This window comes from Protopterus annectens, chromosome 3.part0 (genome assembly GCF_019279795.1).
Source record: "Protopterus annectens isolate FY-2018-M chromosome 3.part0, PAN1.0, whole genome shotgun sequence".
Lineage (NCBI taxonomy): Eukaryota > Metazoa > Chordata > Ceratodontiformes > Protopteridae > Protopterus > Protopterus annectens.
In genome coordinates this window covers 1,818,139,872-1,818,167,417 of record NC_056731.1, presented here as the reverse complement: position 1 = coordinate 1,818,167,417, position 27,546 = coordinate 1,818,139,872, and the positions used below count along the sequence as shown (strand labels likewise).

Genomic DNA, 27,546 nt, shown 5'->3' with positions numbered 1-27,546 from the left:
ATCCATTTTTTTCATGTTGTTTTAAAGGGCAGGTCAAGTACATAACAAACATTTTTTTACATTTGAGATGTATGTAATTGTTAAATGAGTGCATATAGTTCTAAACCCAGCAATAGCATGCAATTATGTAGCCTAGTTTCAGTGATTTGCAGCCAACTAATAGTGATAGTTACCACTTTATAATATATATTTTACATACAGATGACAATTATAAAGAAACATTTTACATTGTTGCTAAATACAGGTGTACTGGAAGTGTATGATCATAACCTGTGTTAGGGCATCTTGTTAACAGATATTAACACAAACACAATCAGACCATAGGGCTATCGTACATAAACGTACTTCTTTATAGCAATACTGTAGGAGGAAGACAGGTGAGCAATCTTAACGGGATTTCTGACTACACTGTTATGTACAGTGGGGAACTGCAGGAGGAAGCCAGGTGAGTGGTCTAAGAGTTTTTTCACTACACTATTATGTACAGTGGGGATGTGGCATAGACTGATTTTAGAACTGTGGCCGACCTGGAAATATTATGCTTGCTGTTATGTTTGGGAACTATCATGTACTGTGAGGGTATCTACACTGGAGCAGAATAATTTAGTGGTTCTCACCTATGAAGATTGTAAGGGAACAAAGCATAGCTGCTTGATTTGGAGGATATCTTAAAATATAACTAGGTTAGTGGAGAAGGGAATGGTTGCAGTGATGCCAAGACAGACATTGTTATTCCTCACATTCTTCCCTTTGCTTAATATCCAGGTGGGGAGCTCTAGAATGATCTTGGTCCAAGTTGCTGGTGACATGCATTATCCTGCAGGTGATATGATGATGTCAACTATAATCTCAGCTGGATAATGCAACCTGGAGCAGCATTATCATAATAGAATAGCATTGCTTAAATTATAAAGATTCACATGCCATCACATTGTTATGATGGACACTTGTCTTCAAATGTAAGTTTGATTTCTGTCAACACTGGTTATTATAATGGGCAAAAACAGGTGACTTTAAATGAATCTTTACCTTCTGTAAACACTGGCTACTGTCTATACAATATATAATATAAAATACTAGAATGTGCCCTTTTAGGGTGATATTACTGCAAATGCTTTACAAAGTAAAGCCAGCACATTTATACAGGTTTGGTGACTTTGACTGTCCTTTCATCTCTTATAACAGATGCGATGGATGGTATAGTACCCTTGTCACACTAAACTGTAGTTATATATTGAGAGGTTATAGGCTGCAGATATCCCACATGAAGAATTGACAGGTTATTAGCTATAAAGAACATCTGACTACACCAGATCTCATCCTAGTCTTAATGTCACAATTTTTGCCTAAGCACCCATCATGGGATCATAGCTAATCCTTGACTACTGGTCACAAAACCACATGGACAGCACTGTAATAGATTAACAAAACAGGCCTATGTAGCAATTGATTGGTATTTTAAACTATACTCAGTCCATCTGAAATCTGATGCAAACAATCTAGATAGACAAAGGCTACTTTACAGAAATGTAAGTTAGGGCATGCATTGACGCATAGGTGGCTATAACTATATAGAATATTTGAATTCATCATTTTTAATGAAGGAGACAGGCTTCACCTAGCAAGTGACTGAGCCTGAAACATGCTTTGCACAGTATTAAGAAAAGTGGATACATGCAGAACAGTCCCATAGATTAAGGCAGTATGGAATTTCTTATGCAGACTGATTTGCAATAATCAGAACACAACTGTTCTAATATTATAACCGATTTAAAGTAAAAAATGTTTGTACCCTAACTACAGTACGTAGATGTTTATACAGATAATAAAATGCAGAGATGAAAATAAAAAAAAACCTCTGTGTGGCTTTAGAAGTAGCAAAAGTACTGCACTGTTCTTTAGTATTGTTGTCTTTTATATAAATATATATATTTATATGTATGTATATATAAATATGTGTGTGTGTGTGTGTGTGTGTGTGTGTGTGTATCAGTCTATATACCCTATATAAAAAGAGTTACTTTTTTCACCAGCAGATGGCAGTAAAGAACTGAATTTTTAAACAATATTGTCTTCACTGCATAAAATTGTGATGATTCAAATATATAACTTCAACAAACAGTAACACTACTACTGAGTTTGATAAATCTACGTTTTGCTGATATGTATAGTTATGCAATAGACTGGACAGCAAATTTGCAAATTACAATATAACAGCATAGCAAAATGCCAATAATTTTAGACAAAAATGTTAAAAATACATAGCCCTTGGCCCTTGCTTCTGTGTCTGCATGACTGACAGCTAAAGTATGCCATAATGCAGTCTCTCAGTGGAAATAAAACTAATCGTATGTACTTTCTACATAAATTGTTTCCTTAGGGAAGTGTTGAAATTTACTTACATTTTGGACAGCTTGCATTCCCCAGTTTGATTTTGTGTATCAGAGAACTTGTCTTCTGAACTATGGAGTATATTATCAAACCTCTGATATATGTTTCCACTAAAAACTCCTTTTCTACAAAGTATCTCTCAGTACTAAAACATCACAGTACTGCTGTCTTACTTTAACAGTGTGGATGTGTGAAGTCACCATCTTTCTTCATATATAAAATTACATAGTTTCTTTGGTTTACATCTGTTACCTTAGGAAACCTTTTCTCACTTCTAAAATGCTGTACAGCTAACTTCTAGAATTATAAGACTTGCTTTGATCTAAGACTTAATGCAAATTGTAGTACTCAAACAATGGATAAAAAACAAGGGAAGTCTATTCAGCTTAATGGCATGCAGCCTGACATAAACGGTTATAGCACAGTAGACTGACAATACTTATTTTTTCTCTAGTTTTACATTTGTAATGTTTGATAAGTTACAGTTAATTCTTCATACGTCTATGACATAGAAAACGTTGATGTTAATTAGCCAATTAATTTATATGTAATGATCTTTTGGAAACAAAATAAACATAATAAAAAAGAAAGACTACTCTACCCTCATTAGGCCAATCATCGAGTATAATGCCCCATTTGGCATGTACCTCACTAGACACATGCAACAGCTGGAAAAGCCACAGAAGTACCTCACAAAGAGGATCCTAGGTCTTAAACACATGTCCTACATGGACAGACTCAAAAACTCCAACTATTCTCTCTCTCATATAGCCTCCTTACAGGCAAGCTCTGCTTGACTTACAAAGCCCCGTCTGACCCAGCTCTGTTAGAAATGCTACAACTAAAGAATTCCTAATCCTTCCACACCATACGGTCCAGAAGCCTCAACCTCATTACCACAATTAACAGAACATGCTGGAAGGATAGATTTATAACCCAGAGACTACCCTTGCTCTGGAATAGACTTCCCATACATGTCAAGCAGAGCACCTCACTGACCCTCTTCAAGAGAAATCTTGATGAGTGGATGGGAAATAGAAAGTTCACCCAGGGGATTACTCCAGTGGCTTTACTTGCTAGAGGCACTGGGAACTAACGTCGAGCGGCAGGATGCCAGGGCACTTCTATGGGCTAGGCTTGTAAAGGGTCCAGGGCCATTAGCCTAGTACACACCTATGAACCTATAAGAAAATGAAACATTTTTAACTGCTAGCGTTGCATAGTTAGCAAAAAACACTTGAGTCTAAATTGTAGCAAAATCTTAGTTTGCACAATGTAATTTACAGTTTGCAAGATGTTAGAACTGTTTTTTATATCTGTGCTTCTATAACAAATAAAATTAATAATTTCACATTTGAACATTTCACTGTATATGATGTTTAAAAACTGAGACCATTGCATAACAGGAATAAAATACTCCACTGTGTAATAGTATATTTATTAATATTACAATTACTGTTAGTATTACTTTCATTATTTTGCGGTGCTGGAGCATTTTGGTACTTGTCAAGTGCATAAACCTAGCAGAACACTCAACATAACAGTATGCTTTAAAACAACTGTAATTTCTCATTTTTTTAATTATATAATACAGTAACACATATCAATAAAATAATTCACATGCAGCCTCTAGAAAACGTTCAAGCAGGAATGGTACTTCCTTATAATTCTCACTGTAACGTTGGTAGCAGAGCACAAGACAGCCATCAAATCTCATCTTAATCTCGGCTCTCCTTCAGTATTTTCTTTTCTGTGACAAGGCCAAATAAATGGTTTTCAATATTACATGTCTGACATCACTTTATAAAAGCTAAACTGGCAATGTACTGCCAAAATGACATATGCGTTGCTATATTTCTTTTAATAAATGGCTGAGATGCCTTAAATTTTGCTGAAACAGTATAACAGGATACACATGAGTATACAGTATGTAACAGCAAGCATTGTATTAAAGAGGTCAACTACAAGCACTCGAGTGCCAAGCCTTGAAAACCACTATCTTGAAGAAAGAGATGTGAGAGCCTTGTACTTTGTGTAGGCCGCCACTCACACAAACATGGTTGTATGTTCTGGCAAGCACTTCCACACCTTGCTCAATGACGTTATTCAAGTCTGAGTGAGGTAAATGCAACAGCTGTGGGGACTGAGATGGGGAGGGATAGGGTTAGGGAGAGGGAATGGAGTTTTAGGGATGGGGAGTGACTGAGAACTTAAGGGTTAGGGGAAGGGAGTTAGGACTTGGGTTGAAAACTGAGTGGGAATTTTGGGATTACTTTTAAGGCTCTGTGAGGACTATATAGTTTTATAGGGTTGGTATGTGATTATAAGAGACCATGCTAGTGGGAGTTCAAGCACTTTTTTTTATCAAGTGGCAACAAGCAAGGATGTTACTAACTACTGCCATGTGAGCACCTGTAGTAAACCTTTATTAATAAATAAAAAAAACACAAAATTCACAATTTAAAGTCAAACAATCACAGGTAGCACACAGCTGGATATGCTCAGTGATCTCATGAATTTAAAGCATTTGTGTGATGAAATGCAAAGTACAATATTTAGGAACTCAGACAGTAAGAAAGCACTATACTGGATGAATAAAACAGGCCTATCAGTAAAATGGTACCATAACTCTCTGGATAAAAGGTTTCTACAAACAATGTGACAAAGATGCTATATTAAAATATCTATATAACACCTTGTTAAGCACAGAAATAACAACAAACAGAATGTTATTAACCATTCTCAAAAACTGAAAACTACCCCTGAAAATGTAACGAATGAATGAGGGAATTCCAGGTACGAACTCATGTGTACAGCATTGCAGATAAAACTGTTAGAAAGGTTTTAAACCTACAGAGTGCTAATTTTTTAACAAAATGAAGAAAATGCCCCAGCACATCAATCACATAGTATTAATAATAATAATTATTATTATTTATTATTATTATTATCATTATTATTAACCTGCTGATAATGGGTATAAATGTAACTTAATTTGGATGTTTGCTCTCGAACAAAGGTCTTGTAGCAAACATACAACTCAACTCCTTAACCTTTTAATAGATCTTTTATCAAGCGTGAATTATCTTCTCTATCAATTAACTGTGGCTTTCATTGCAAATTATCAAATGCTCTAGAAGCTAGCCACAAAGATTGCTACACCACTTCCCTTTTATTTTTTGGAATTATTACCCTGAATTAACTGATAACACTTCAGATTCTAAGTACTTTGATCGGTATTGCCATCCGACACTAGTTAAAACTGAAAACTAAGATGTTGTTATAGAGTTATTATATACTGACAGACTGATAATACTGAAAAAGTAACAGTCCAGGTTTTTATTATGATTTTAAAATGATGTACTTCTACCCTCGTGTTTTTGTCTTACTCTTTCTGTCACCGCATTTACTGTCATCTAAATAAGATAACATAAATTGCTACCATTTATAGTCTAGCTCAAGAAAAGTTGCCTAATACTACAATTATGCATGTTATAAACTTAGGAGTTCATCAGATGTATATATAATTTCTGTTTCACTATGGGCGAAAATGCGATGAAACTGTTAAGCATTTATTTTGTTAAATAAAGAGTGCTGTCTATTCCACGGTGGAGTGGTGTAAACGTTTTTTGCTATAATAGACCTCTTTGGTGCCTTCTTGCCTTTTTTTTTTTTTTTTTTTATTGCTGAAAATGTCTTAAAGTTGGATTGTCTAGATTTTCATCAATGCCATTTGGGACTTAAGAATAGTTCAGGACACTCAAATTGCTTCTTAGAACTATTCTGTAATTTCAACAGAGGTAACAACAGTAGAAATGATTACAAATGCTACTTTCCCAATGGAAAATTTGTTGTCCAGGTGCTTCCCCTTAGAGGGGTGTCTTGGGAGGATAGGCATAAATAAGAAGGATAGCAAGCAGCAGGGTAAGGAAAAGAGGAGGTAATCAGGTGTAGGTAGGAGGGGCAAGTAAACAGGGGCTGTGCTAGGAGGTGAAAAAGCTGCCAGAGAGGATCCATATTATTATTGTCTTTTTATCAGTAAGACAGATACACAACTGGCTTGCCCATCGGTGGAAGTGTAGCAGCAGTGTTTCAATGCAGGAGTGAATTTCAAGGCAACAGACAGGTCTGAGGGCCTAACCAGGCCAGGGGATATTGTGCAATATTAGCCAGGCTATAATTCTGCATGTAGATTACAGGTCATTTCAGAATGTTGCATTATTCCTACAGACACTCAAAATGCCAGTATTTTGGAAATTAGATGAAGGATATGGCACTGCATGCTTCACAAGGAAATGTTGTGTGCTACTAGTGTGTTGACTGAATGCAAGAACATGCTGATGGTTTAGTATTAGCTGTTGAAAATAAGTGGAAAGTGCTCACAGATCAGTTTAGGTATCTTAGTATAATATTAAAAGGTAAATGTTGTTTGGGAAGCAAAAAAGGGCCTCAATCATCTTGTATAAAAAAAAAAAAGAAGAAGAAATAAAACAAATAAAATAAAACAAGCTGTGAGCAACAGCTAATCAAGGTAAAGCCACAAAATAATCCTCAGGTTTGTGTGATGAACTGGTTATCTATGTGTTTTGAATGAGAATAAGGGTGGCAAGTGCTTTACAGTTCAAATGCCATTGTTGTTGGCTGTGCATCATTGCCACCAAACCCACATTTCATCAGCATGCACGTGGCTTGTGGGGTATAGTCTGAGGAGTTTCTCAGCATGAAGAATGCAAACTGCTACTGTAACAGACAGCCTGCTTAGTATTGGTCAGGCTTTGAACAGCTGTAATTGTTCTTGCTGCTTACACATTCCATATGTTAAGTAATATATAAAGCAGACTTGTACAAATAAACGCTAAAATTAAATACCCATGGCTGGGCATAATTTCAGGACTGTACGACTTTAAGTCAGTGGGGCTTGAGCAAATTGTGGTGCTACTTGTTAAGAGGTCTTGCTAACAGAGGTTTTTCTTGGTTAACAATATTTATTACATTTTGAAGGAGGCAGCTTGTTGATGGATGCTCATGACCTGACAGAATGACTTGTTGACTTACTGTAAAGATGGTGCACTTTCATGTTTTTGAATTAGTGAGGTCATACATAGCCACAACTCACAAAGAGTGGATTGTTTAAACAAATATATAAAAAGTGTGGCAATTTGGTGTGCTTGTTCTAGCCTTGTGGGTAATTTTGGATGGGTGCAGTAAAAGTGCATATGAGGATAACCCATTTCCCATTTTTGATGGGCAGAATTTGGAGTGGTCATTGGAGTTAGTCATCACTAAGGAATGCCTAGAGGAGACAGCATGTTAGTCAGTCATGTCAGTCAATGAAGGGGCATGGTGTTCTGTGCTGGTATGGGCATCAGAATGCTTTTTTCTCTCTAGCTGTGTTTGTGATCCATCCATGGGTGGACTGTATTAGAGAAGAACTGCAACAGTCAGGCGTGAGTGTTGAAGAAGGAAGGAGAGTGGCACGAATACCGAGAGATATTGGCAGTTGACACGGCACCCCAACTGTAGGTATAACATGTGAAAAGGGGATTGATGATGATGATGATGATGACTATGTATGTAATGGCTATGGTGTGGAGGACAGGGTTATTGCTTTGGTGTATGAAGTTTGTAAAGTTACAGGTGCAGTACCCAGTTACTTCTTTTGTTGTGCACATGGAAAGCTTAAACTTTTATGGAGTGGCTAGCTTGTTTGTTTCTCCTGAAAGCAGTAGCAGTGACTTGTAGGTAAGTGGCAGAGGTACATTGTCCTAAAAAAAATGAGGAAAGTGGTAGAGCTGCTGCAAACAAAAGACAGGGATATGCCATCTAGCTGCTTTTCTGCTTCAGGCAGATGCATGATGAATGAAACTGGGAGGCACAGCGGGCAGTAACAGTTAATACACAGGATACAACTTCCCTGCTGTCATTGTGTGAACATTGAAGGAGCAAGGTTTGGTCTTTCTTCTGCTGAAGTCAGGTTGTGGAACACTGTTGATAAAGCAAGATTTCACAGTGTGAATTACAACTGAAAGACTTTAACTATAACATTTTGTTAGTGAGTTGGTTTCTTAATTAATAAAGTTTGGGTTAGTAGGTTAGCCTTAAAAAGCTGTTCTTATATTATATACTTGAATTTGTCTCTAGCGTTTACGTTTCAGTTCTAAGGTAGCACAGTCTCAGTTTACACTATGGTGTTATGGGGGGAAGGGGATTTGGTAAAGGAATGAGCTTAATGCTTTTATTGCTCTTAACAGAACCACCCTCTGTCACCACTCCCTTGCTCCAAATAACCTGATTATATATAAATTAATGAATATCTTTAATACTTTTTATTATACTCAACTAGGATCATTTGCTTGTGTGTTTCATTAAAGGATATTCCATTTTTAACTCAACTGTGGGACTACCTACTATTCTGTTATTTTGTAGTACGTATTTTAAAGTTTGATTTTTATTAGTGAACAAGGTGCATAACATATTTCAAGGAGTGAAATTCATACCCTCTACACTGTAACGTTTCTTCTTGGTTTGTTTTTCAGCTAGTATAGGTTGCATACTGGGTTTTCTGAGACTTCGAGGGATACCACAGATTTTTCCTTTTGTGCTTGCTTAATATTCTCTACCATGTTATGAGCATTACTTGGTCATCCATGTTCTGCAAGAAGGGACAGCACATGGTTAGTTAAGTAGAAATTAATTTTGTTAATTATAAAAAGTAAAGTAGTCAAGTTAATCAATGTGGCACATTGCAGATAAAATCAAATTATGAACTACATGTTCTTAGAACCTGGTTCCCATTTTACACCAGGAGAATACAGACTTGTGCATTACATGGGTGCAGAGAAGGACAAGATGAGAGTACAGTATGTACCCTCGGTGATAATGTTTCCTACAATAGGTCATGTGGTCTTTCTTGGCTGGCCAAGCTTGTTAAAGAGTCTGCTTTCCCATTATTGTCAATGTAGATAGCTACTTGGCACCTAGTAAGCATGCGTCTGGAAAACATATTTTACTGTAATAAAGCCATGCCTATGAGCAGTGCAGTGACACATGGAATATTTAAATAATTCTGCACAGTGATGCACTGGACCTAGCAAGCCTGAGATCAGTGGCACAAGGAAGTGTGCTATCTTATTGAACTACCATAGTGACCAGAAAAGCTGATAAAGCTCTTGGCAAGGAATTCTTCCAGCACATTTCCAGGATGATCTAGGTGTAGCTGGCACAAGACAAGACAGAGAGCATGACATAAGTGATTACATTCTTGGAGGTGAAGGTCAGTATAACAGATTGGTAAAAGATAAATAAATAACTATTTCCTATTAGATGTTATTACATGTCATTCTGAGGAGTTCCAGTATATCTCAGACTGGTTTGAGATAACAGACAATCTTGGCTAAACTTTTTTCCACCAACATAATGCCATTTTTATGCAAGAGCAGTCTCCTCAAACTGCCACTATAGTCAAACTAACAAAACCAAAATTATATAAAAGTAAAGGCACTCAAAGTTTGAAGACTAAATAAGAAGTTGCACTGTCTATAAGCATTCCCAAAACTCAAAAATATACATATTTGCCTTATTACTAAAACATATGATAGTACCCACTCAGTGCTGGGTTTCAGTGCCTATCACTCTTTCACAGCCACTTCCAGGATTAACTGTCTTGTAGTAAATGGCATGTATGGATTCTTAAGAAGCCCAAGAATATATCTTACTTACCATCAAAAAGAATATATACCATACCATACCATACCATTCCATGCCACACCATCCCATCCCATTATATACCATACTATACCATACCACATCATATCACACTATATCATATCATACTACATCTTACCATACCATCCCATAAAATACCATACTATACCATCTCATCCCATCCCATCTCATCCCATCACATACCATACCAGAACACACCACACCACACAATCCCATCCCATATCATTCCAATCCATACCCCACCATACCACACCACACCACACTATACCATACCATACCTCACCATACCACACCATCCCATCCCATCCAATCCCATATCATTCAATCCCATCCTATAACATACCATGCCACACCACACCACATCATACCATACCATGCTACACCATATCATATCATACCATACCAAACCAGATGATACCAAATCATAACTAGATCCAGAACCACTACTATGTCATCCATAGCCTATGTAGCATATCTAAACAAAGTAAAGTACCTCCCCAATGAATCAGCCACTATTCTCCTAGGAGGTTTTAGCTATCATTCCATAGACTGGAAAACCTACACTCCTACAAATAAGCATGCAGAACATTTCATAAACTTTATAATTTTTCCAGATCCTTAGATGAAACAGTTCATATCCATACTAGGAGCTCAAAAATATTGGATTTTGTCCATGCAAACATAACTCCACTATGCTCTACAACTGCAATTACTCCATCACTGGTCAAATTTTATCACTGCTCATTTAGTATAAGGATGAAATCAGATGTACCCTCAAACAGTACTCTTTTTAGATATTACTCAAGGGCTAGCTGATGACCGGATAAAATTTAAGCAACCACTCATCTCAATGACCAGGTATCACACACTGTTCCATTCTTACCTTAATCCTATCACAAATATATCAGTTCCCATTAGACACACATGCAATGCAAAGTACTGTAAACAAATCCATATTGTGGAATAATGTAAACATACTGTACAGTAAAAGAAAGAAACATATTGCCTATAAAAATAAACTGAATATCAAACATCCAAAATGAACTGAAAAGGATAGATAAAAAAGCTAAATGTAAAATAGAATCCTCCAAATTAAAATAACTGACAACTGACACTTTTGTAAAGGACAACTACAAACCATAGAAGCAATACCCAGCTCTGCACTAAGTTAATATATAACAATAACATATACTCATCCCCAGAGGACATAACTAACATAGCAGATGAAACAGTTAGGTTCAGACTTTACACTTTCATGTCCCCTGTATATTAAAGTATCCACACACACACACACACACACACACACACACACACACACACACACACACACACACACACACACACACAGATTAACTTGGAGCAAGTGTGTGGGCACTCTCCAAAGCCAATAACACTAGCTCCATGGGCCTAGACAAAGTGACAGGCTGCATTATTTTTTTCAGACACCTTTACTGAATTATCACTTATGACATAGGCAAACTGACATTCATACAAAAGTAATCAAACTATATTAACATAACAAACATTGTACTTCACATGTATTGCTGTACATCATATAACCTAAGCAATGCTACATCAATTATTAAATTCCTGCCTTTTTTAAACAAGACACATCTTTATTAAACCATCACTTACTACATAGACAATCATACATTTATATAAATGAAAACAAACTATTTTGACATAATCCTATTTACAAGCATTTTACATCACAAACCATACTGACGCACTCACAGTTGCAAACATTTACATCATTTATAATCTACTCAATCTTTCTCATTCAAACATTACAGAGCTCATTTAAGTCATGCCCTCTTTTAAACCTCATTCCTCCCTTGTATGTATTGGTCCCACAATTCCCGTTTTTTTTTCCTATGTAGTTTGCTTGTACCCTTTTCTAAAGATCTGAATTCCACATGTTTTATCTCTGTTATTATAGTCACTACTTCTAGTACAGTTGGTTTAGATTTTGTTTTCCATTTTCTAGTGATTCCTTTTTTGGTAGCCACCATTATTAGATACAGCAAGGCCTTGCCATGTTTAGGCAATTCTGATTCTGTATAATAGGTCAGAAAATCATCTCCCTCGTTCTTGTCAACACTAAGTACAGCCTTACTGGTAAAGTGCTTAACCTATTTCAGTTTCATCCTCTCCATGAGATTCATTCAACTGTACAAGGCAGGATCAATCATGTCACTGAGAATTACAAATCAATAAGGTCTTTGTCTGATGCAAGTTTTGAAGTTTTGGGTGGTGATTGGAATTCTCCTAGTATTGATTAGTCTTGTGTAGACAATGATAAGGATTTATTTAGTGAACTGATTTGTATTAGTAAAAGAATGTGGTACTCTCAGGTTGTGACATCACTAACTAGAGGGGCTTGTATTTTGGATGTAGTTTGGTTAAAAGACCAGTAATTGATTGCTGATTGAGGTATTAATGTCTTCCAAGTTAACATTAGATCAGGGAGCCAGGAATGCCTTTTACAGAGCAGATTATGATAAGATAAGACAGAAATATTTAATTGAAAGTGGAGATAAATTGTTTGTACAGTAAGTATTAGGAAATGCTGGAATAGGTTTGTGTTTTTTGGGGTCTATATTAGAACACTGAACGTTCAAAATTTCGAGTGTTCTAATATTGACCCGTTTTCAGCTGAAAATATTGAAGAAACAGAAAACCAAATTTTTTCAGTGCTGTGGTGGAAAGTTACGGGTCGGGTTCAGGTAAGTGTGCGATTGTGTGGACGTGAGGGTTAGGGCAGGTTAGGTGAGTTAGGGTTAGGGCACGGGTCAGGTAAGTGTGCGATTGTGTGGACATGAGGGTTAGGGCGGGATAGGTGAGTTAGGGTTAGGGCGTGGGTGAGGTGACTGTGCGATAGTGACGGACTTTATGGTTAGGGTTTGGGTTAAGGTAAGTGGATAGTTAGTGGTGTATGTATAGTTTAGTGTAGGGTTAGGTGTAAGAGTTTAGGTGTATGTGTGTGGATTGCTGTTCGTTTCGTGTACTTGTGTTGTGTGTATGTGTTTTAGAACAGCAATTTTTTTTCCCTAGGAAACAATTCGCTGTTCTGTATGTTCGATGTTTTAAATTTTCAATTAATAGGGTTTGATATTAGAACACTCAAAATTTTGAACATTCAGTGTTCTAATATAGACCCGTTTTTTTGTATACATTGACTGACAACTTTATGCCTTTGTGTTCTAATAAGACTAAAAGGTATACATCTCCTTGGTGGAATAGCTCTTTGCAAAAGTTGCATAATCAAGCTTGGGAATTGTGGAAAAGATTGAAGAAGCCCAAAATAATTAAATTTAGAGTAGTGAATAAGTTATAACTAGGTTAGGTAGGAAAGATTATGAGAAAAAAATGGCTAGTAATGTTATAAATAATAAGAAGGCCTTCTTTAATAATTTGAAGCTATATAAAAAGGATGTTTACTTGGGTGATGATATTTCTGTTAGGAATAACATAGTTACTGAAACTGAATTATTGGCCAATATTTTTGTGAATCATTTTGTTGGACCTAGTAAAGATTTGAAAAATGAGCATCTTATGGTTGGTGTGGTCATTGCATGGCTCTTTTTGGGGTCATCACCAGGTCACTGCACTGCCCTGCAATGCAATGCAACTTACCATGTCCCTGCACTACCATGCAATGCAGTGAGACTCACCATGTCCCTGTAATGCCCTGCAATGTAATGCTATTCACCATGTCCCTGCACTGACCTGTAATGCAGTGCTACTCACCATATCACTGCACTGCCCTGCAATGCCATGCTACTCACAGTCCCCTGCACTACAGTGTAATGCAGTGCTACTCACCATATCAAGGCACTGCCCTATAACATTACAACCCTGTTATTTTGTTACAATCTGGATTTAGTAGACCTAAGTTGAGATCAGCTAAACAGAATCATCTCTGTATTCCTTTCGTGTGCTCTTTTTTCATTCTTACAAAATCATAAAGTTAAATGATAAAATCTCACTTGATCCTGGTTTCATGGCTAGGAGCTTCCCTTTGGCAGTAACTCTAGCATTAATATGATAGTGCCAACTCATCTTCAGACATGGACTCACTCCTGAGATGTTAGAAACTGCCTTCTCTTATATTTTCATACAGTTGCTAGATGTTCTATCCTAATTCCAGCTTGGAATTTTGGGCAGATGGTTACCCCACACAGAACCACACATAGCACAAAAACATAAGTCGTCTTCTTCATAGGTAGTTACTAGGCCTGCAGTCCACCAGATAATTGAGGGTCCCAAGCCCAAATTCCTAATTGCCCAAAAACACTGTCGAGTTAAGTGACTTGCTCAAGGTTGCGCAATAGGCAAATTAAGGTGGAAAGATTAAAGCCCTGTACCATAGAAACAGGAAGCAACTCATTAACAGGTCAGAGCTTCAGTCCTCTACACTAACTTCCATTCTTAAACACTACTTTAATGGACGAAATTTAAAAAAATGTCAGAAAAACATGAAGAAAATATGAGGATTATAGATATTTTATCATTGTAGGAACATATTCATACAGAGTTAGAAAAATCATTCATCAATAAATTAAAAAATAAATCTGCAGGACATCCCATCTTAGGAAAGCTAAAGGGATTCTCCTTTAACTAAGATATTAAAAAGCTCCCCCAGACCTCAAAGCATGTTTATAGGGTTACATTAAAATCCATATCCCAGAAACTTCAAATATTTTCATTCTTATATCCAACAGACTAAAATATGTGGATCAGGGTTTACATATGTGTGACTGAAGAACAGTTTTATAACTAATTGTGCACTGAAAATTGAATGCCAAGAAATGTGAATTGAAAAGAAAAAAAAATATATATACATATATATATATATATATATATATATATATATATATATATATATATATATGTTTAGCCTTACCGTCACCCACCCATAGGGGGCTCTGCCCCCCCCTGTAAATCATATATATCAACATTACAATTGCACCGCAGTTGAGAAAAGAGCAAAAAAACCTTGAAAAGCACTCCCCCAGCTCATATAATACTTTACAGTGAAATCCACCACAACATTTCATTTTCAAACAAAATCCCCATCAGCTACCAATGCTTCAATAACATGTAAGCAAACTTTGCATCAGACATCCCGAGCACCTTTCAATGTCAATTAATTAAAGACATGCCAGACCTCCCTTCTCTCACCCAGCAAGTTGTCCAAGTAATATTAATCAAAATACGGGTCCTTGCTTTCCCCTTCACTGTGAAAGAACAAGTTCAAACTGCCATTCTCATTTGAGAATCTTAAGTTTACTATCCCCTGTCGTAACTAAGATAAGGTTGTTGGCCCTAACAGACTAGCCACAAGCAACAGATATACTTTATGGGCCCTACTATTGAGAAGAAAAGTGAAGCTATTAATATGTATACTTGTCTTCATTCCAAGGATACCCTACCCTACCCTCATAGAAGCTTGCATGCATGTTTTAATGGTAAAAATGTTGAACATGGACTGCAGGATATATATATATATATATATATATATATATATATATATATATATATATATATATATATATATATATATATATATATATATATATATAGATAGATATAGTTAGTTTTATATATATATATATATATATATATATATATATATATATATATATATATATAAAACTATGCATATATATATATATATAAAACTATGTGTATATATATATATATATATATATATATATATATATAAACAGGTCAATTAGGATAATGCCAATGTTAATATGCCTAGATCAGTTGGGGTTTCTCCTCAGCAGACAAGTGAAACACAATATGCGCATTCACCATGCACATTTCTAATGACAGCTCCATCCTTCAGCAATTGCTGGTTCTAAACACTGATAAAAATAAACGTTTGATAGATTTAATCAGAGTGACTTAACAGCCTTACAAAAGTATACCTTACATGAGTTGGCTGCTCTCCAATAAAGGATCAAACAGCATTACTTGCATACTTTTTGAATAGAGTAAATAAGTTAAGTGAAAATAAGCTCTCCCCAATGGAGAGGAATTGTATGATTATGGCCTCTGCACTGTGTGCTGTCCCTTATCTAAATTAGTTTTAATATTAAGCAATAACCAACGACGTGGTGTAGTATATTGAAGATTTACCCATGGTTGGTGTGGTTTAAATAAAGCCAACCGTAGGTAAATTTCAATATACCACAACCATGGAGTCGGTTATTGCTAATATACAATGACATTATTTAAGAAAAAAAATAGTTACTTTTCTTAAATAATGTCTTTGTATAATGGCACATTACTGTTCTTCCACTGCTGGTGGTATATTACTGCTTTGTTTTGATATACTGCGCATGCGTATGGGACTTGCTTTCCCACACATACCCAGTACATCAATGCTTTGAAAAGGAAACAACGAAGAAAAGAAAGTCTCCGCTGCTCCATTTTTTTTTTTTTTTTTTAAATGTTTGGGCTACTTTAGAGGTAGTAGAGAGAGACAGAATGGAAGAAATGCAAAGAAAATCAGGTATGTGTCTTTAGTTTTAAATAGCGTACCTGATTTTCTTTATGTTTCCTCCATGCTGCCTCTCAGATATGTCCAGAGTATGGACTACAGTTTTTTTTTTTAATTTTTGTTGAAAAAAAAAAATAAAAGTTTTGGAATATATGAATGGACAGTTGTCACCCGACGCATCAAAAAAAGAATTTAGTTAAAGGACAAATGGTCCGATTGTCAAGAATTGTTAGTAATGAAGTAGCTTTTGAATGTGAATTGGACAAAATTATAAATATGTTTTTGGCTAGAGGATATCCTGCTGATATTGTTCAAGAGATTAGTAGAGAAATTTTAACTAAAAGGTGTACATTATACAAACCGATTATCTCCTTGGACTTTGATACTAATATATGCATGAAATCACTAACTACAAGACATGGCACTTTTATTCTACCATTTAATCACTGTTCTCAACAGATAGTTAATGCTATACATGAATCTTGGACTAGTGTCTTTGAACTAAATCCAGAACTTATGGATATTTTGGGAAATACACCCAAAATAACATTTAGTAGAGGTAGAAATTTAAAAAATCTGTTTGAACAGCACACTAATCACGAATTGCATAAAAAATCTAAAATGAGTAAATGTGGAGCATGCCACGTTTGTAGATTTATTAACGATGGTCCCTACCTCTCTATTCATAAATATGTTAAGACTATTAGATGTCCAGGGGTATGTAACTGTAATTCAAATATGGTGGTCTATGTAGCATCCTGTACTGCCTGTCAAGCGTTTTATGTAGGGAAAACGATTAGAAAACTCAAAACACGAATCAGTGAACATTTACGTGATATAAAAAAACATAAAACAACCAGTGCTCTTTATAATCACAGTATCAATTGTCTTAATTTTAAAAGATTTATATTTTTTATTATTGATAGAACATACAACAAAGGAAACAATGGTGGTGACGAAAAAATGATACTGGAAGCCAAGAAATGTTTGTGGCAACTTAGGTTGAACGCCACAACGTGGCCTGGCATTAATGAACAAATTTCTATATCTAGCATATTAAAGCTTAAATCGCAGTTTATTTAATATTGCATTTCCGGTATCATTACACCACCTTATATTTTAACGTTCTTGTTTACATTCATATGTTCATCTACACTATATTAATATGTTATTATATATTTATATATTTATAGTATGTTTTTATGAATTTATATATATATTTGTGTATTTATTTGTATAATTATGTAATATTATATATATATACATGTTTATATAGAAATATATATGTATATATGTATTTGACAACATTCTTAATACATACATATTTTATTACAATTAAAATATTTTTATACTTTTATATTTAAGATTAATTTTATATTTTATAAATCATATATATTTATATTAAAAATTTATTAATATTTATGTATTTTTTTACAATTATTTATATTTAATATTTAATATTTAATACATATATATAATATATTTAAACATTAAGATAATTGTAACATTTCTATATTGTATTTATTTTTACATTGCAATATATTCACTCTCTGATTATGACTTATTGGTTTTAATACACATACATATATTTTTTATTTTTATTTATTTTTGTGATACTGTGATTATTTTATTTTATTTTATTTCATATATATATATAAAACAATAATATATTCTATGTTTACCATTATCTGTCTCTATTGATGTAAAAAGCTGTGGTTTAAATTAACATTAAAAGTTACAAAAATACAAAAATATTAAAGTAGAAGGAAAAAGCATTTTAGATGTTTAACAAACATTGTGCCCCTTTATATTTATATTTTTATTTTTATTTTTATGTTTGCAGACTATGTGCAGCAACAGTGTGTTCATTTTGCTTTTAATTAATTAATCATTTAAGTTTAATGATGTAATGTAATTTACCTATTAAGGTTCAATTAGTGAAAAGCTTACTATATAAGGATTGATGGTAGTGTTCATTAATTACTCTGATGATGCCCTACTTACTAGGGTGAAAGCGCTTAGTCATTGTCGTTGTTCTTACTTGTTTGTGGATTTTGTTGGTTCTATTCAATAAAGGAGAACTTTTTTATACACCAGGATTCAAGGTTCGTTGGTTTTCTACTGCGTTACTAGTATTTCGTTTGTGGAGGTTCTAACGTTTTTGAATAGTAATGGACAGTCGTATAATCCCCATTATATTACAGTAAATATGTTCGCCTGCATCTAGGTTTTGCCGAAGATGCAGAAAGTTTTGACAAAGTAAATTGTCAAATATTTGTGCGTGTGTGTGTGTGTGTGTGTGTGTGTGTGTGTGTGTGTGTGTGTGTGTGTGTGTGTGTGTGTGCACACGCATGTGTGTGTATGTGTCCTACAATAAACTGAATAAACTACTGTCCTATCTATGACAGAATAGAAAATCACACATCTAGGACTATGGTTACATTTCTTCATTTACTGTGAATGGTTAACCATAGTTGTTCTTGCAGTTCTCTGGTCTCTCAATAAACCCATGACTTGCCTTCACAAATGTGTTTCCAAAATGATTCAAAAGTTACCAAAACATACAGTCACAGCACACATATCTAAAAAAGAAAAAAAAAGCTGTCTTTGCCTTTACAATGAAACAACAAATCATTTGATTTAAAAATAAAAAAAATGCCCAACTTCTCAACTTCTTAATGCAGTATTTTGCTGCAAAGCTCTTGGTCACAGAAAACATTTTGTTAAAATAATATCAGTTACTGGTGCACATAACAGAGACATTTTAGACATTTTAGACATGAATCTCAAGATTATCTCAAAACAATACAGTTTCCAGAAATAAAACTAGTTTGTTTATTTTGTTTTTTTTTTTTTTTTTTTTTTTTTTAGGAATCACTGACAACAACAACCAAAAGCAAACATAAAGAGAATACTTACTCACTGCTAGTGCAAACATTGCAAATACACCTATCACCTGCCAGAGCCTTAGCCCCCAGAAAACAACGGTCTCTGAAGTAACGGGATCTGGTTTCTTCTTTGGAGGACTGGTAGTTGGCTACAGAGAAAAAAAAAGGATCAGGATGCTGTTGAACACTTTTTCTAACCAAATGTTTGAACTTTGTTAAATAATGTTTGGTGTTAAACATGCATTTTATAAACACAAGTTGTTAATTTTCTCCACAAAATATACAGGAAAAATAAAAATAACCAGACCATCAAGCAGCGTCATTAGACTATAAAATGGGAAGGATTTTCTAAAAAGAATGTTATAACATCTAATATCGTAACCAGAATACATGATGACTCACTAGACTGAAAAAAACAACCGTCAAGTATGCTAACTCAGATCTACTCTGAGGCTCATTTGTGTGGCATTAGGGGATGGATCCCTGATTACGACTCAAATAATCTGAGTTTGATTAGTGGCTCAGTTGCTGTAAGGCCTGGGCAAGGGGGGTGGTAATTAGAGGTGCATGTTAACTTGTCCATTCTGGGGGAGGGAATAGGTTTCTGCCTCTGATCAACGCACCCCCTGGAAGAAAAGGAAAGTGAAACTCCAGACACTAGGCAGGATGCCACTAATTTGGCAACAAGTGGATGGAAATGTCACTGTGTGTAGTGATGTGCACCATGTGATGTCATACCTCTGCACATTTAGCATACCCTTACTTTATCACATTAAAATCCTGATGCAGGCCTCAATGTGATGTCCTCTATCATGCCTCTTGCCCTTCAAGGGGTGGAATCTAAGTAGGCTCCACCACTGGAAATGGATAAAGCAAAATTCTGCCACTCTATTAAGACAGGAATAAATGGGTCTATAATGCAGAATTAGGGCAGATATCAACCATGGAGGTAGGAGCCAAAAAACAAAGTGCTAGTACCATTTGTATACAGAGTTAAAGGTATGACTATGAACCAGGTGACTGGAGTTCAGGAAATAGCTTGGTGGGAGGGGGAAGAGAGGAGTGATGGTGCTTTGAGTGTTCACCATTCTTTCTGGGGGAAGGGCTGAGGATAACTTGTCCTGTGGATGGCACAGTACTCCACAGATCTGCTAAAGATGAGAGTTGTAAGCACAAACCAAACTAAGACATGTGGGTGGGCTTGATGGAGGATGATCACTGGGCCAAGAGCATCAAATCCACAGTGACCAGAGTCCCTGGCAGGATTAGCCATATATTGCAATAATGCAATGTCAGCAATCCATAAGTTACGTCTGTAGCTGTATTAAGGGACAGTACCCCAAGTCCATCCAGTTATGGCAGCTCTGCTGTCTTCTCCTATACCATTCACTTCACCAATACTAAAAAGGAGATGGGATGCTGTCTGGCAAGGACCAAACTTAACCAGAGATTACTTCATGGGCAAGGGCTCATGAGGAATGATGCACAGGGACATAAGAGTAAGCTAACCAGCAATGTGTGTAACACCTGGAATTGCAATGACTATGTTTGCAGCATTTTGTTAAATTCAGTCATAAACAATGTATGTTCAATTAACAAAAATGTAAAATAGCAGATGGCAGATGAATAAAATACAATAAAACATGATAGGTGAATAACAACTTATAATAACAACATAAAACTATGATAACAGAGCAGACAAACACATAAAAGTAGCAACACAGATTTCGCCGTCAGACAAGCAGCACCAGCTGAACAGTACATTATACATGATGTAAAACTACAGTGGGATAATGAGCAAGGCTTTTACACTTAAATATCGTGTGCTGCAGCTAAAGAAGATGGAGTTAAAATGTGCTCCTACTGCAAAGGGTTCTTCCGTGGGACCTTTCTGAGACTCATATTATTAGCACTAATCCTCCCTGGGAGCAACACTGAAAATGGGACCAGACTATGGAGGTTCCAGATGCCAGAGGGTTAAAATGGAACCAGAACCCAAATAAATGTATTTCCTTGCATAAAAATGAAGGTTAGTAGTTATTTTCTGTACAGACAAATACTTACGAAATCTCCAGTGTTTAGTTATAATCAATTTGAAACATGCCGCCATCTGAAAAGCCCATTCACAATGAGCTTTTCTAATTAACAAATCACAGCATTAAATACACATATAAGAGGAAATCATGCAGGCAAGGTATATAGACATTGTATCTGCAGTTCATCCCCAAATATGTTAATGGACAAGACCAACATGTATAGGATGGGTGTCCCTCTGCTATGCAAATAGCCAATGCACAGAATCCTAATATTATGCAATATTTTGGTCAAATACCATCTAGGACAACTAGGGACTGAATTTCCCAGACTGTGAGTATAGCTTGCAGCTTCCAGAATAAACTTAAAGGATGTATCACCAGGGATGACTGGTTTGCACAATAACTAAAAAATCTTAATAATATAGAGAAACTGTATTGTGTTTTTGCTTCAAATTGAGAAGACAGAGGTAACTACGTGCAAGAAGCTTCAATCACCTTCAGTTCAGTATTTTTGCAGATAGGTGTAGCTGCCCCTATATTGAAAAATCTGTTAATGATGGGACATGCATATAAATTAAGTGGTATCTCTACTGGTACCTGAGGTAAAATTCTCTGAGCATCAGCTGCCCAAACCACAAGATACTGAGGAGCACAACACAGTATCTGCTTTCCTAAAGAAATCACTGCCAGTGTAGTTACTAAGTGTGTGCTGGCACTAATTCCTTATTTTGGGAAATGTCTCTCTTTTTTGAGTTAGAGTGGCCATGTGATGAGAAATAAAAGCTTAGAGTAGTCTGGGCGTGCAGCAGTTAACTTAATCACCCTTTTGTATTTCAAGCATTAATTTAGGCAGTTCTGATGCTCATGGTTTTCTCATTTAAAGTTTCATAACGAAACCGTAGACAGATCAAATTTATGTTTTAAATATTTCAGGGAAGCAAGATGAGTTTTACCACCTGCAAATGACTGCAACAGATATATATATATGTTAGAAACACCATTACTTTATATCAATTACCCACAACCCTAAGCTGGATCTCATGAAGATCAAAATCACCTTTAACAAATCCAACTATTACTTCATCACTAGCTGCAGATCCCCATCATCATCACCATAAAATCATGAAAATTCCCTCAATAATAGTGAAGCATTAAATATCAACCAAATATCCTAGTGGACTTCAATTACCCAAGCTTTTATTGGCACATTAGCTCTTATTGGCACATTTACACCTCTAAAAATTGATGTGCTCAATGTTAGCCAGACTTCAATAATACCAATGTATGGGAATAAATTGCAAAACTACCCACTAGAGGCTCTAATATTGTTGGACTGATCCTTGCCAAACTAGCTCCCTCATGCACTGTCTCCTGCATCTCCTCATCCCTGGTTAAGTCTAACCAAGATAACTGATTTCTCTCTCAGGTCTGGCGGTACCACCCCCCATTAAATCACACCATCTTTAGGGAATTCTGCAAGACAAACCTACTTCCTCTTGGCAGATTGTCTAAGCAAAATTCTCAACAGTCCCTTGCAAATGGACCCAGCTGAGAGTGCAGCTGCATTAACCTTTGTCTTTTAAAAGCACCTGAACAATTGCATAGAAAAGTCAGTATTTATCCACCCTAATTATCAATGTAAATTCAGGAATAAATGTCTGGTGGAACTCCAATATTAATAAAATGTAGAACAAAGGGACTACACTGAAACATGTCAGGAAGGAACTTAAAAGCACAAATAGAAAATTTAATGCAGAATATTAGCTTACGGCTGTAACAAATTCCAAAGGAAACTACAAATCTTTCTTCAGTTATGTCAGAAAATTAAGGAAGAATGTCCAGCACTGCACTGAGCTCATCCATATTAATATCACTCATTCTGACACCAATGTCATGCAAACATTATGGTATCGAAGTGGCTAAAAAACACTGGAAACATGAACCACAAAGCATCATAGAAAATGATAAAGTCTATGTCACATGGGATCATTCATTACCAACAGTTCAAAAGATAGATGCTAGAAAAATGGGTATAGTGGTCAAACAAAAGAAAACAAAAGTAGCATTGATCACTGAAATCATCACACCTAGTGACTACAGTGTCCTGTGTACAGGGAGATACAAAGTTATAAAATATCAGGATTTGCAAGCAGAAATAGGAGCAATGTGGAAGGAAGATACCCAAATAATTCCAGTAGTAATAGGAGCAATGGGGTCTTATAAAAAAGAGTCTACAATCATATTTAGATATGTTACCAATACATGTAACTCCATATGAATTCCAGGAGTCATTACTGGGCGCATTGTGGGTGCTGTGAGCACTTTTGGCTGACATCAAAGATTGAAACAATACTAATTTCATAAACTATAATTATACTTTGACTTAGGAATGGGGTCCATTCCCATCATGGTATTAGAAACCCAAAAGATTGTGAGAAATTAAAAAGTGAGACACTAAGGATATAGCTAATACATTAGCAGACAAATTTAGTGCTAACTTTACCTTTCCTACCCACATTGTTGCCCCTACTATCCCTCAGAATTTAATATCTCCTGTGATCACATTGGAAACATCTTAGAATCCTTGTCAAAGGCTAAAAATAATACTTCTGTGGGACCAGACAACATATCAGGTTGCATTCTCATCAGTGCCAAGTATGAACTATCTGAGCCTCTACTGAAAGTGTTCAACCTCAGCCTATCTACAGGGTTTGTGCCTGATGCCTGGAGAACAACAACTGTGACTCCCCTACATAAGGGTGACCTTTCTACAAACCTGGATAATTATAGATCCATCAGCTTTAAATGCAAAGCCATGGAACATATCATAGCAGAACTAATTTATACAGACATAGGCAACCTAAATGATCTAGATTCCGATTAGTTTAGTTTGGTGAAGGACAGAGGTCATTCTCTGCACACTGCTTAGCTCAACATGGCCAAGGCTTTTGGCACTGATCCCATTTTGTTATTATAAAAAAATACAAGTTTATGCAACCCCCTATATTGTCAACTTGATTGCAAACTGTCCACCCAACTGATCCCAGGTTGTGAAAGTTGCTTGTTTCCTCTCTGAATGTAAATGTATAACTAGTAGGATGATATAGCATTTATTTTTCAGACATCCAAGCCAATGTCCCAGAGCTGTAGTTGACTAAGTCTGCTGATAACTGCAAAGTAGGTACTGTTATCTGCTCATCCACTGATACAAAACAGCTCCAGCAAGGGATGGAATATGCAAATCTGGATTCATGAAGCTCGGCGCAAGGACGGCGTTAGCCTTGCACCGACCGTGTAGTGTAGAGATGGTGCAGCAGCACCACATGCATATTAATGAAGGCGCGCTGCCGCAATGTCCACGTGCATAGGAAACGTGCATGAGTGCAGGGGCATGTCTAAGCACTGCACGGAGGTGCAACCTAAAATGCTGACTAGTGCAGCCTGCCTCTAATAATAATCACTCCTGTCAGTGTCCATGGATACTGAAATGTATGCAAAGCATACAAGACAGTTTTGCGAACACCAAAATAAAAAGTAAACACAAAGGCATGTAGCTGAATATTAAGTCCCCATCCCTCGAACAAATGACATTTAAAACCCCGTGCCCGTATTCCTTTGTAGTGTTGATTGTTATACCAAGTGGAAGCGAAACGCAGAGTGTTAGCGTGCCGCTGCCCTTTGCTAAGCCTAGCCCAAAGGTTAGGGTTACCACCTGTCCCACTTTGTGAGGGACAGTCCCTCTCTGGACAGTTGTGTCCTTACCAAAACTATTAAAAATGTTAAATGTCCTGCGATTGTAGGACATAATTATGTCCCATATTTTATGTAATAGTTCCATAAAATAGTTAATTCTATATCTAAACTACCTAAATGTTACAAGAAACAGAATAAGCAACTGAACCGCTAAAAGACTAAGCTGTCACATAGGCATAAAAGTAAAGTACTCTCCTTTGTACTGACCGTGGTCATATGTCGGCCTGTAAAATCTGACGTGTGTCCCGAAGATGTCCCACTTTGGCCATCTGAAAAGGTGGCAACCCTACCAATGGTCAGAGCATTCGCTCAATATCTGCCCATTCGCAGTCCAGGTCGTCCCTGTCTGGATGGCCCAAAGATGAATGGGTATTACCTGGGTCTACCTACCATGTCATGAAAGATAGGTATTTGCGTGTACCTATGTACGTGAAGTACAGCATGTGGAAGATCAAATATGCCAGGGTTGTCCTCACAACCATATTGGTACTAGAGATATGTAGAGTATGCAATGTGTTCTGTTGTCTGTGCCATGGCCCATCAACCAGAGAAGGGATGGATGGTGTGTGTGGAATATGGGGGTGGAGGGTGACGGGTAATATAATAATTCGCCAAGGGGAGACTGGGTCGGATGCACAATAGGTGAACTGGAGGTGTACGAGGGAGCAGTGGGTGAATCAGAAAGGAAACCAAAGAACAAACATTCACATCTGCAATACAACCTGACAGGCTATACTGCAGAACACAATCCCACAAACATATGAACATTAAAATGTGTGATACACATGTACAGAAACGTTACCAGCTCACACCCACATAATGGTTTGGCCTGAACTGAGCCATCCAACCCAATCACACCTGGATACATAATTGAATACCCATCATCCCCTCCACAGCACCCCCCCCCCCCTGCTGAACGTCCACCAAAACCACCCATACACAGGCTGCTAGCTTGGCACAGCCATATCTGCATATAATGACCTCTACTCACATCTAGTAGGCAGTTGCACCCAAGGCAGTCTCAGGCTTGCAAACTAGGTAGCCCATGCATGCATAACCCTACCACATTTTCAAATAGCCAGCTGAATGGGGTCTGTCATTTACAATTTTTGGACATCCCTCATGGGATAAGTGTCTGGTCTCAAGATTAGACTTTGTGGCATAACACGATGTCCACCCCCATTGACATCCGGGCACTAAGGCTACCACCTGTCCCACTTGGCGAGGGACAGTCCCTCCTTGGCCAGTTGTGTCCTGCATACAAATTGGAAAAATGGCAACTGTCCTGAGATATTAGGACAAACATATTTCCTATATTTAATGTAATAGTTGCATAAAACAGTTATTCTGTTTCTGAAACACCTAAATGTTATAAGAAACAGAATAAGCAACTAAAGTGCTACAAGAATAAGCATTTATGTAGGCAAAACAGTGATGTTCTGTCCTATGTACCGGCTGTGGGTATGTCTGCCTTGCAAACTCTGATGGTTGTACAAAACATGTCCCACTGTGGGCATTTGAAAAGGTGGCAACCCTACCAGGCACAAGTCAGATTAGCAGTACTTGACCACAACTCTGCTCAGCCTCCACCCAGTCCTGCAGAACCTATGACCCGGGATTAAACACCTGACCATGATGCATGTCTCCCCACGTGCATTATCGGGAATAAATACCTTTCACATGTTCCCATGAAGCTTCCCCATAGCCATCTTCCAAATAGTACATGTCCACAAATTGTATACCTCGTCCGTGTTCCTCGTCGTAATGATGCACACAACCCCTGTATACAAACGGTACAGGTACCTCCCGTATGCGGTCGTTCATATACATGGCCATGTATAACTCCAGATATGTAGTCATATATCTATAAATGTACATACTTGCATTCGCATAGCTACACATCACAAATACATGCATATAAGTACTTGTCAAGTATGTGTCCAATTCAAAAATATGTAAACTTGCAAATGTATACATATGCCTCTCAGAAACATATGAACAGTAACATGTACTATACATATGTACACCAACCGACTGTCACATATGTTGCCAGTACTGTGGAATGCCTGTAGTAACATCATATGTCCTAATTACCATCCATACAGAATGTATCATGGATGATTTAGTGGTAGAACCAGTGACTATGCTGTTCCTGTTCCCGGGTCCAAGCCATGCAAGGGCTGCTAATTTTAAATGATGCCCACAAAATGACAGTCAGAAATAGTTGAAATGTAAAAAAGCA

At 36.6% G+C, this 27,546-nt stretch overlaps 1 protein-coding gene across 1 annotated transcript in view; it reads right to left on the bottom strand.

The window, feature by feature from the left end:
• The window catches only part of TMIE (transmembrane inner ear), a 680,508-nt gene that overhangs the window by 218,068 nt on the left and 434,894 nt on the right, over positions 1–27,546 (bottom strand). The window contains exon 2 of the mRNA XM_044066141.1: positions 19,547–19,664. Within this exon, the coding sequence (XP_043922076.1) occupies positions 19,547–19,664 (118 nt within the window). The remainder of the gene's footprint in view (positions 1–19,546; positions 19,665–27,546) is intronic.